We start from the raw sequence: 13,678 nt of genomic DNA on the forward strand, positions 1-13,678 counted from the left end.
ATATAAAACGATGTAAAACATAATAAAGATCAAAAATATTTATCACACCTAACTACTAATTGTAATATTTGTATGTTTTCAAATGGCTATATTACATTTGTGCAGTAAACACTAAACAGTTGAGCTCGGTAATTATAATGAAATAATTGAGACGTTCATATTGGCAAATCGATAAACTCTGCTTTAATTTTAATTCTAAAAAATTTTAGATGAATATTATCATAATATAATAACTAATTAGGCATAAATCACTGTTCACAGAAACGTTGAAATAAACGTGGAATATGTTTGTCTCGAATTAGCCTTATTTTCCAAAATAGTTGATTATAGATAATTAGATTTAGGTTTAAAAACTATGATTTACCATTTTTGCCATATTTTTTCAGGTGTAGTATAATTTTTTGCGCCAAGGAGTATTCTAAAAGTAAAAAGTTTCATATACCTACTACTTAATACTTTAGATTATTTTTCAACACTCAAGATTCAAAAAATATTTCAAAGAGATAGTTTTTAATGTTTTACAGTTATTTTTTAAAAAATCAAAAATTAAAAAAATCATGAAATATATAGGTACCGAGTACCTAAAATATCCTCGTTATTTTATTATTATTTTTAAAAAGAATACAGATGACTTAGTCAGCAGTGGCCATTGCAGGGAGTTATCACAGATATGTATTTATATATAATACATATATCATATTATATTTTATACACACGTCATAATATTACATGCTATTATCGGTGTATATTTGATTTGAGTCCCAGACAAATAGGAAAACTTACAGACAGGGCTAGAATCTATAATCTAGAACGGGGTTTTTGGGGCGGTGCGTCCCCACAATTCTCCGTAAACAATCAGCCCAACATAAATTAACGGATTGTTATCTAGTTGATTATAGATAATTAGATTTAGGTTTAAGAACTATGATTTATCATTTTTGCCATATTTTTTCAGGTGTAGTATAATTTTTTGCGCCAAGGAGTATTCTAAAAGTAAAAAGTTTCATATACCTACTACTTAATACTTTAGATTATTTTTCAACACTCAAGATTCAAAAAATATTCCAAAGAGATAGTTTTTAATGTTTTATAGTTATTTTTTAAAAAAATCAAAAATTAAAAAAATCATGAAATATATGGGTACCGAGTACCTAAAATAACCTCGTTATTTTATTATTATTTTTAAAAAGAATACAGATGACTTAGTCAGCAGTGGCCATTGCAGGGACTTATCACAGATATGTATTTATATATAATACATATATCATATTATATTTTATACACACGTCATAATACATGCTATTATCGGTGTATATTTGATTTGAGTCCCAGACAAATAGGAAAACTTACAGACAGGGCTAGAATCTATAATCTAGAACGGGGTTTTTGGGGCGGTGCGTCCCCACAATTCTCCGTAAACAATCAGCCCAACATAAATTAACGGATTGTTATCTAGTTGATTATAGATAATTAGATTTAGGTTTAAGAACTATGATTTATCATTTTTGCCATATTTTTTCAGGTGTAGTATAATTTTTTGCGCCAAGGAGTATTCTAAAAGTAAAAAGTTTCATATACCTACTACTTAATACTTTAGATTATTTTTCAACACTCAAGATTAAAAAAATATTCCAAAGAAATAGTTTTTAATGTTTTATAGTTATTTTTAAAAAAAATCAAAAATTAAAAAAATCATGAAATACTTAGGTACCGAGTACCTAAAATATCCTCGTTATTTTATTATTATTTTTAAAAAGAATACAGATGACTTAGTCAGCTGCAGTGGACATTGCAGGGAGTTATCACAGATATGTATTTATATATAATACATATATCATATTATATTTTATACACACGTCATAATATTACATGCTATTATCGGTGTATATTTGATTTGAGTCCCAGACAAATAGGAAAACTTACAGACAGGGCTAGAATCTATAATCTAGAACGATGTTTTTGGGGCGGTGCGGCCCCACAATTCTCCGTAAACAATCAGCCCAACATAAATTAACGGATTGTTATATTTTTCTAAATAATACCAGTACTTAAACATTTTATTAGAATCGATTACAGCATTTCGAATTGCCACTTTTTTCAATATTTAATACAAAGAAATTATAAAACTATTCTACTACCTATACTCGATTCACGCGGGAGACGGGTATAGTTCATATAATAGAATATTATCGATGCACAACTCGGGACGTTCAGACCATGGCTAAATAAACAGGCATGATCGCTAGATTACTGCACGCATAATATTTTATAATTCCACAGACTTGGAAGAAAAACTAATATCATAGAACAAAAATGTTATTTGCATTACTATTGTATAGGGATTTTACTGTTTTTGACATGTCTGGGGAAAATGCGCAGTGTTAGGAAAAACGTAGTCACATTTATTTAGTCACGGGTCAGACAGCGTCAACTCGTCTATTTTCTTGATTTTTCATTATTTAGAAATAACAATTTTAGCTTGATATTATATTAGCTATATTCGATATGATATTAGCTTATGATAACAGGCCGGTTACATTATATTGGAAAATAAAACTTTTTAAATATTTTACTCCTCTGCCCTAAACACCATCGCGGCGTTGCACGAGTGTAATATTATGATGTTTTGTATTGCTTCATATTATGTATTGGCATAATAATAATACAAAATAATAATATTATTATTTGATCATATTATATATTTTATTTTCGACACAGCCGCGACTCGCGTTGAATATTAGCACATTGGCCCAGTCCGGCCCTGCACACTTAGCAGACAATGTACCGGTTGGGTGCCAAAGTTTGGTAAGTACAACTCGTGACGTGATGCACTTTTATATTGTTAATATACAATGGCGAAATGTCTGCTCAAATGAAAAACGTCAAATGGACGCGGTCGCAGGTTAGGTGAGCAGTACAACTGTTATTGGACGCCACGAGATTGCGACGGGTGTACATTTAGTTGCATTTTGTTTTCGTACGAGCACTATAAGAAGGTATATTAACAATAATAATATTATAAGAGCGCAATTAGTGTGAAACCAGTGTTTGCGTAACAATGGAAAAATCCGATTTACCACGTTTATGTTTACTGCCGTTCGTATCGTTTCAATGTTTATCGCAAACATCATAATATAATATACTCGTATACGATATTATATAATATATAAATACCAACATGGGTGCACAGTATTTTATGCATTTCAAAATTACTCATGTATACCCGATACGCATAAAAAAAATCTGGCACCCATTTACTATAGAGTGTCGTGCGTACCTAAAGTAATTTGGGACCCAGCACGTATTTTTTTTCAACGTTTTGTTTTATTAATGAATACAAATTTAAAAATTACAATACACAAATTTATATTATAACAATTATACTATGATTATCTATCTATTTTAAGTAGATAGCTTGAGTTAGAGGTAGAGAGTCCAACAATGTAATACTAAAAAATATCTAAAAATAATAAAAATTTACAATTATATAAATAATGTACATTATTATTAGTTATTTAAATAAAATAATTATAATATAGAGAAATCAAAATTAAAGAGAAATAATAGATTTAATTTTTGAACATATTATTTACAATTTAAAATTAAGAATTATAATAAAAATAATATAAAACACAATTTATTATTATTATCATCATCACTTTAATAACCTAATCAAATTGACTCGAATGTATATATATAATAGTATATTAATAATACAATAATAGTTTAAACTAATTCTATGAATAAATACTTATACACAAATTTTTAAACACTATTTTGATGCTGATGGATGTATTTTTTATACTCATATGGCATTAAGTTAAAGTACGTAGGTCCTAAGTAGTCCATAAATGATTGATCAAAAGTTTTTTTTGCATATTTGACAGGAATATTATAGTCCATATTTTCTCTTTTATTTTCAAAAAATATTTTATTTTTTCCTTTTATTAATCGTTTAAATATAAACATAATAACTATTTTTTTTATTAAGGGATTTTACTGGTAGAACACCCAAATCCCTATAGTTTCAACTAGTCGACCCTTCAAGAGCACATTTATTCAAACATATTCTTACTATTTTGTTTTGATTTACTTGTAGCTGTTTTAAAATACCATCACCTAGTCCACCCCATATTGATAAATCAAATGATACAAAGTAAAATATATTATACGAATTGTCTGTGTAGGTATCAAATTCTTAAACTTTATAAATTTGTATGTTACTGTACTCAACTTTTCTAGTAAATTATGCGTATATAAATTCCATTTTAAATGTTTATCAAAAATAAATACTTAATTATACCTAAATACCTAATTCTAGAAACTTATATGCACGTATTTGTAGCCACTTTTAGAAGTGACTTAAATACTTAATGGTCAATTAAGAGATAATTATCGTTTCTTTATAATATACAGAGTGATTCACCTAGTATGCTCACCTAATATGCTCACCTAGTATGTTCACCTAGTATACTCACCTAGTATGCTTATCTCCATTTTTTCCTTAAAAAATAAACTTATTCAAATTTTAAATTCTGAATTTTTCAGTACATTTAAGTAGCTACTATACTAACAGATACATAGAATTTTTTTTAATCTTAAAAGGAGTGCCATGTGGTGATGCACATTTTTAATGAAAATTGAGAATCAATTTTTTTATTTGAAAATTACGAAGCCGATGATTTTAATTGAAAATGTTGATGTATTTAAATCAAAATTTTACGAGTAGTTTCGGAGTTATTAAAATTAATATACTAAGGATAATTTGTGAAAAAAATGTTTCTACAAAACAATAAAATTACTCTAATATTATGTAATGTAATATTTACTATGTAATACTACTAACAATTTTTAAGAATAATAAAAAATTGATGGATTAAATACTATAATTATTATGAAATCTGCAGCATAGCCCCCATTCATCCAAACCTATTTTAGTATACAAAGTTGAATAACTATAAAACTACTCATTCAAATTTTGATTTGGATGGATCGAAATTTTCAAAATATTCATCTTCATAATTTTCTGTTAAAACTATAGATGATTTGTATCGTTACATGACACTTTATAAATGGAACCAACGTTGCGGTTTACCTACCGCCGGACACCGGAGCCTTTAACAAATTTTGAATTTTTTTTAAGATCCTACGTATTTTAACGAGTTAATAGAACAGTGGATAGTAATAATATAGTACTTTAGGTGTATAATAATAAAGTATAACAAGTAGACAGTTGAAGTCGTTCACTACGTCTACCAGGTCCGGTAGTTAAATTCGAGGTCCCACAGATAAAAGTTGTCAATTATTATGAACATTGAACATCTTATTGTTTAATATAATATATAATATAATATACCTATTACCTAGGTGGCTGGGTATCGTATAGGTATAATTTTTCAATTTATTATTAGATGGTCAACAATATTCTTCAAAATACAAAATTTGTGGGTATGCATTTTAAATACATACCAATACTGAAAAAGGTTTAAAAATTAATAATCTAAAAAATCATGGAACATCATAAGCAAAAACTATCATTTTTTGCCACCACAAATATTTACCGCTTGGGGCATTTTCCCCTTTCGCCTTCCCCAAAATGCGCCACTGAAAATAAGCTCATTATGCATGGGTACTTCAATATTCCAAAAATCAGAATTCAAATAAAATCATTATTGAACGAAAAAAATGGGGATGAGGATACTAGGCGAATCGCTCTGTATATTATTTTTAAACATTCTCGATTTTATATATTTTTCTATAATTATCAGAAGACAACAGTTCTATAGAGACCAGACATTTTTATCGGCTATTTTTATTTTTATTTACGTAATACTTATTTTTATAAATGTATTGACAAGTTTTAAGATAAGTATGTGATTTTTGAAATATTTTATAATTTATAGTTTTTTTTATAAAATATACAATGCAATGTTGAAGGCCTGAGAATGTAATAATTTATATTTTATTGCATAACTATTATTATTCAAATATTTAAAATATCCTATAAGTTTATGTGATACTTGTATATATTACAAACAAGGTATACCTAAGTACACGTATTTTGAAAAAGTTTTTTTTTTTAACTGTTTAGGTATATGAATAGCAATAAAACACCACATACAACAGTACATATTATATTAATTAATTTTGTATTGGTGATAAATGATTTAATATAATTAATTTGGGGGTGTCAACTCAACGGTATCAGTGCAGGTAAACAGGTACCCGGGAATCAACTCGTACGCATCCGAAGTTTGGGGTGTGGATAAATATTGTAAATTGTACTATCGCAAAACGAAATGTAATTATAGTTAATCAGAGAAAAATTATATCTCGCCTCTGAACGAATTCCTATAATTATGCCACTTAACTGAAGGATGTCCAGCTGTTTGTAGCATACCTTGTATTCCCACGAAGAAGTGGGGAACGAGCATAATATACTGTAATATTGTTACCAGGTACATCGCATTATATTCTAGTTTTATATTATAACAACCATTTATGCATTCAACATATTATTGTCTACCGTAGTCAACCGGTGGCCAATTGATATTCACTGCAGCAATTTTCGCGCCGACTAGTTTTTACTTCTGTTTTTTCGACATGCGCCTTGTCATTGTTTTATTACTGACACGTTTGTATTGTTTCGTGGCTGGTAATCAGCATCCTGTAGTAGTAACCGAAAGTGGGCCCATATCCGGGAAACTATCGAAGACATGGAAAGGAAGAACTATTTACAGCTTTCAAGGGATACCTTACGCCACTCCTCCGGTGGGGAAGCTGAGATTTCAGGTGAGATTTTCCGACGTGCAGTGTGTTACAGGTGTATTATAGCTACAATATTATGTCGGAACACACATAATAATAATATATTTTAGGAAGCTCAACCGATAAAACCTTGGCCGGGAGTGTGGAACGCATCGTCTCCGGGTAGTAAATGTATTCAATACGACCATTCAAGTTATTTAATTGATGGAGACGAGGATTGTCTTTACGCGAACGTGTATACACCGAAAGTCAGTGATTCAAATATGTATATTTTAAAATTTAATTTCAAATAATAATTGTTTTAATTTAATAATCTATAGCTTCCGGTAAGAGGAAAAAGTAATAAACTTTTAAATGTATTGGTTTTTATACACGGAGGTGCCTTCATGTTCCTTTACGGATCTATATACCAGCCTGATTACATTTTGGACAAAGATATAATTCTCGTTACATTTAACTACCGGCTCGGCCCAATAGGTAATATATTATTATGACATCGACTTTATAATAAACAAATATCACCTATGTTTATGAATTTATGATTTTATATTAAAAAAAATAATATTATACAATTTACATTTAACTAAATATATTTTAAATAACAACTGTAGATATCGGTCCCTCCTAATTAAATCTTCCTTTAACTCTCTAGTAACTGTCCTCACCCTAACCTTACTGCTTAAACAATCACAATCTGCCACAAGCAAACCAAATAAAGTAAAATAACAACCACAATTAAAAAAAAAAAACAAAACTTAGGTATGTTATATTATTCTATTAATTCTTTTGACTATCACACGATTTAGCATAAAACACATTTTTTTACGAAACGATTGAGCAAGTTTGTCGGCTTATTGATACAATTAGGATACAGAAATACGTTTGAGCATAAATAATTCTGCGCATATGCCACCATTTTGAACCATATATTATACCTAAAATAATTATTTAAATAATTATGATAATACATTATACTGTACGAGTTAAAAAAATAACACTATTTTATAGTCCAGACCTTAACCTCCGTCTCAAAATATTGTCTTTCTTCCGCTCGCAAATTCATTTATACTTGTACACATTTACTAGGGCTAATATTCCTTGCGTATTTTTCAGATAAAATATAATTTATCTAGGTATTATATAATATAGGTATAAATTATAGTTTGCATAAAAAAAATAAAACACCACGTTTAAAACTTTTTTTTAACGCACTGACATATTATGTGGAGGACTATAGGTGATCGAACACTCACTACACAGTAGGTACAAAATATATTGAATTAATTAAATAATAATTTGAGATTTGGTGCAACTACTTATCCTATAAAATTAAAATATGCTCTTTGTAAATGTTTAAAACTTCACGTATATTATAACGGTCTGAAGTATCACAGGTAAAACAAATATTTATATTTTATTGCTTTATTGCGATACTAGTTTATTGATCCATAATAATATTATCATTGATAAAGCTGGGATCGGCTCGTGGTTCGTGTAAGCTCTGTATCGTAATAATTATTGTTGTAATAATACGTGAAAATAATAAACAATAAGTGGCAACGTTGCATAGACAATATTCTATGCTCAATCGTGTCTTACCGTATTTATCTTATTCTATTTTCAGTTACTTTAATTAATCTCCCCCCAACATTTCTTTGTTGTCAACATTAAATCTGAAGCGGTCATCAAAAAAAAAATAATTGTTTTCATATCAGAAGCTCATTTCAGTATATTATAATTTTTATATTTTGTTTTGTTAGATATTGTCATAATATATTGTACCTTTTAAAAATAACCGTCGAGCTGTCATATATAAGTCACTGACTAAAAGTTAGGTAATAATGATAATAATAAATAACTGTAGATACGTCATATATTTTTTCCCATTTAATTAATTTGAATATAATACAAACAATTTTAGCTATAAATTGTAGAATGATTTAAATAAATAATTTTTCTCATTGGTTTTTATAGAACTGCAGTGTACTTACGTTTAACCTTGGCAATGAAGCCTTCAATTTGTTAAATTCAAGGTTATATAATATATTGTTTTTGTATAATATATAAGGATTAAGTAGTTTTTAAATATACTACTTATATAATAACTCATTATAATATTGATTATATTAGTAAGGTTCAAATTATATTTACATTTACATGTGTTTAATATTATGCCTACAAAAAATAAGTATCTAAGACATACACATTAAATAGGTTTTTTTAGCACTGGAGATTCCGTAGTGCCGGGCAATAATGGATTAAAAGATCAAGTACAAGCATTAAAATGGGTGAAAAGAAATATAATGTATTTTGGAGGTGATCCAGAGAATATTACGATTAGTGGAATGTCGGCTGGAGGTGCCAGTGTTCATTTTCATATGTTGTCACCGTTGTCTAGAGGTTGCGCATTGGTCTATGTTTTTTTTTTATTATTACTCTACTTAGTCAATGTAAAATGTACTTATTGATGTGACATATAACACATATTTTATATAATATAGGACTGTTTCAAAGAGTATTCTCACAGAGCGGAACGGCTTTGTGCCCTTGGACAATAGCCGAAAATGTACCAGATAAATCAGCAGCAGTCGGCGCTTACCTAGGTTGTCCTACTCGTCCATCGAAAGATTTGGTCGAATGTTTAAGGACAAGGCCAGCTTTACACATCGTAGAAGCGGTAAAAATATTTCTTGTAAGTAGCAAATTGGATTGTCGATGCGCAGTTGTTCGTTTTTTAAATATACGTACCATTTGCTTTAATGCGATCGTTATGGAATTCGTAGCCGTTCTTGTACAACCCGTACTCTCCCTTCGGACCGGTTGTCGAGTTACCTAGTGAAAATGCATTTATAAGCGAACTGCCCTATCATATTCTCGCCAAAGGCCTAGCGACCGATGTACCGTGGTTGTCTAGTGTTGCGACTCACGAGGGTCTCTACCCGGGTTCTGGTATTCGATTTTACTAATATTATATGGGTACGCTATCGTCGTAAAGAATAATTAATAATACAATGTATTATGTTTTAAGAATTTATCAATAACCCTGAGTTGTTGAAGTATATCGACGAAAATTGGAACAAAGTCATGCCACACATACTGGATTACAACTACACAATACCGCAAGATAAAATCGACGACGTGTCAGAACTGATCAGAAAAGAATATTTAGGCAGTAAAGAACTGGTTAAAGGAAATACAGAACAATTTATTCAAGTACTGAATTTGTATAATATTGTTGTTCGTCAGATAGTAGTTTATAATTTGACATAATTTGCAGATGATAAGCGATCGCCTGTTTGTAGTCGATATTATAAAAGCTGCCAAAATGCATGCGCAACTTTATAAATCTCCGGTATATTTATATCAATTTGGATACCGAGGTAGACACAGTCTTTCGGAACATTTTGCTCAATCAAACGAAAATTATGGTAACGACAAATTAAGTTTTAAATTTGGAAGGTGGGGCTGTAAACTTGGAATAAATTTAGAATCATAATTTTAAAAATATAACATTTTATCATGAGTAAAATATTTTGAATTAAAGATATTATTAATTTAGTATTACGCGCGTTCGGAATTTACGTGTATGATATTTAAAAGATGAAAATTAAATAAATAAAAATAATTCATAAAGTGGATGTAAAAAGTTTTAATTTACTAAAACTATAAAAAAAATATTGAAAAAAGTAATAAAAAATAGAAAAAAAATTACAAACTAAAAGTTTCAAACTTGAATTCATTAGCACAGAAGGAACCTAATTCAAACGTTGCGTTAAAGAAACTATGGTTAACTATTAGCTAAAAATAATGCATTTTTCTAAAAATTCACAGCTTTAGTATTATTGTTAGCACGATTTAAAATGGTACTATCTTAAATCGTGATTGTTAGTAATAATAATACTCATTATTACCTATTCATAATAATTAATATCTATATTTTATGTGAATGTAAAAATAATTTATAATTATTATTATTATTTCATTAATAAATCAAATACAAATAAACATATTCCTATAAATCTTTTGTTGGGGGGGGGGGGGGGGGGCTCATCCTCCAATTTTCGCTTATGGGTAGAAAAATTATACTAAACTATATTATTATCATAGTATTATTCAGATTAATGATTATACAATATTGTCATTATATTATTATTAGGAGCTAGTCATGCAGATGACACAGGTTACGCACTAAAAAACGTTTATGTAAAGGTCGAAGACTCAGAATCGGACAAATCATTAGTGCCAATTATAGTTGATATTTGGACATCATTTGCTTTTGAAGGGTAACAATATTTTATTTAAAATTTTTGGAATCAATTTATCAAGGAACAATTTTTTTTTGAAATAGAATACCATCAACTGGAATTAGCTCTATCGACTGGAATCCTGTGAGCAAAGACCCTAATCATTTAGCTGTATCGTTTTTGAAAATATCTTCCCCTACTAATATAACTATGAGTGAAGTCGAGGACATGGGAAGAACTAGTTTTTGGGATTCGTTGGACTTTAACGAGAATGAACACTATTCTTATCATGAAAATAAAGATGTTTGATTTTTTTTTTTAAATTTACTACCCATAATAATAATATAATCCTCAGTTGGATTTATTTTTATGTTTAGGTCATGAGATACAAAGTATTATTTTTTTTTGAATTTGTGCATGACTTTAGTTATTTTGTTAAATAATCAAAATAGGTAGGTCTTATTAATTTTTTTGAATTTGCGTTAAATAATATTTTGGAATTTAGATTTAATACTTAATATTGTATTGTTTTTCTTATTTTATATTATTTTATTAAAATTTATAATCGTAATATAATGATTCATTTTTTTTTTTTTGATTTCCTAAAAGTTAACATATTTATAATTGTATAATTTATTTTTTATTGAACAAAACCAGGAAATATTATTTCTTCTCGAAAATTTGTTTCCAACAACAACAAATTTAATAAAACATCGTATTATATAGGTACTCATACGTATTATCATGACGTATACTTATTTAAATTTGTTGGTAAGCATATAAAAAAAAATCAATTAAATACCTAATTTATAATTTGAAGAATATTTGTTTTTTTTGGTATAAGAATTATTATAATTTTCTCACGGGTAATAAATAGCAAAACTGGTTTTGAAATCTTTGCGTTGGTTAATCTGTACGTTTTGTTTCGTTTAAATTGACTCAAACCTATCAACATTTTTATAGATTAAAATGTTGGTAATTAATTTGAGCAATTATAATATTTTATAGAATTATAAGAACATAGGTATAATATTTAATAACATGGGGATAATAGTTTATATTAATTATGTCAAGTTTTGTACCCATTTACCAATAGTAATAAAAGTATAAAAAATAACTATAGCATGCTACTCGATATTTTCCTCTATACAAGGATAATCTATGAATCATAAATATATGTTAATATTTATATTTGTTAATAACTAATAAGTAACCATGACACGGAAACCTTTCAAAAAATCGGTAAGAAACAAAAAACCACCCCAAAAACATATTAATGTTAAAAGTATCAAAAACCTTTAAGAACCGTACACAACACTCAAGTCAAGTCAAGTCTCATTGATTAGTGAAGGGTGCCTTTATACAATCTTTTCCCAGTGATTTATCGAACTGTGAGATGGGTGCCTATATAGGTACATACACAAGTACAGCATAACTCGCCACTGCTTATCGTCGAGAACACTGGAGTGCTGGACAGCTATTTCGATAACTATGATAATAAATTGAAATTTTCATCAGAGCTGCTCTAGTATTAATTTACCTGTCATATATTTTATAAACACAATAGATAAGCTGGGTTCACTGCAGTTTCAAACTGCAGCGTGTCGTGTCGCTGGTTTCCAGTAATACGCCTATACAGTATTTGTAAACGTAAATATTTAAATGTGTACTATTTTACAGTGAACCATTTATATTTGTATTGAAAGGTGCAAACCGTTACTGGATACATGCAACATTTTCTTTGAGTAATATAGTTACTCATGTACAAAAATGTCACCCCTCAATCCACACACATCCAACCAAATTTTAACCCTTTAAAAACTGTCCACTCTCATCGTCCATGGACATCGTGTCGAGAAAGGGCCAACGTCACGACGACGACGTTGATGTATTTTCAGTAGCCTAACTACGACGCCGCCACAGTATGATTAGTATGATTGAAACGTGTTTCTTTCTACGTACGACTTCAGTGTGTTACTTTGAGGTGAGCTTATTATTTTAAACTTACGAATTACATTTTATTAGTTCTTCAATGTATTCCTTTTGACAAAATATACTGTATGAGTACCTATATTGTTATTATTAAATATGTGGATAAATGCAATTAAAATTTGTAAATCATGGTCGGAAGGTTTGTAAACGCATCAACTCATCTATTACAATGGGATATCGAATGATCAACGTATTAAGATTTTAGATGTATATGTGAATTCCAAAAGTATATATCTTTTTAGTGGTGGCGATACATGAATATTAGGTACCTAGCTTACAAATCATCTGAGCCTAAAAAAAATGCTGTCGATGAACGTGTTAACAAATATTTATTTAAATAATAGTTTTATCAAAAGTTGTGTGACAGCAGTGCCTTATCGAATCATTAACAGTACCAAAGTCCACCATCAAGTCGTGTAATACCTACAGCGTCAATACTATACATAGGTACTAACTTCAAACAGCTGCTTTCGTTTGCACTTTTTTCTGCACCTATCTTACAATGCGACCACGATACGGATAACTAATAGTTTAAGGAGGCTGGAGCGTAATCCATTCTAAGGTGTAAAAACTAGGCATTTTATATTTCAGTTCATATGGGTCTTGTGAATGTGTTGAAAGTAAATGATCATTAATGTGTGTAATTCGTAGTACCGATCGGCGATCACGTTGTA

The 13,678-nt window shown here is 29.0% G+C and overlaps 1 protein-coding gene across 1 annotated transcript; it reads left to right on the forward strand.

Annotated features, from left to right (window-relative positions):
- Positions 1-6,465: 6,465 nt before the first annotated feature.
- On the forward strand, positions 6,466-11,588 carry LOC132940298 (venom carboxylesterase-6-like). The gene is made up of 10 exons (XM_061007809.1): positions 6,466-6,792; positions 6,879-7,016; positions 7,089-7,245; positions 8,983-9,168; positions 9,270-9,460; positions 9,552-9,717; positions 9,797-9,981; positions 10,046-10,196; positions 10,925-11,051; positions 11,117-11,588. Exons 1-10 carry the CDS (start codon positions 6,604-6,606, stop codon positions 11,319-11,321), a joined length of 1,695 nt encoding a protein of 564 aa, XP_060863792.1. The 5' UTR covers positions 6,466-6,603; the 3' UTR covers positions 11,322-11,588.
- Positions 11,589-13,678: the final 2,090 nt, after the last annotated feature.

The sequence above is a fragment of the Metopolophium dirhodum genome, chromosome 3 (genome assembly GCF_019925205.1).
Source record: "Metopolophium dirhodum isolate CAU chromosome 3, ASM1992520v1, whole genome shotgun sequence".
NCBI classification, from domain to species: domain Eukaryota; kingdom Metazoa; phylum Arthropoda; class Insecta; order Hemiptera; family Aphididae; genus Metopolophium; species Metopolophium dirhodum.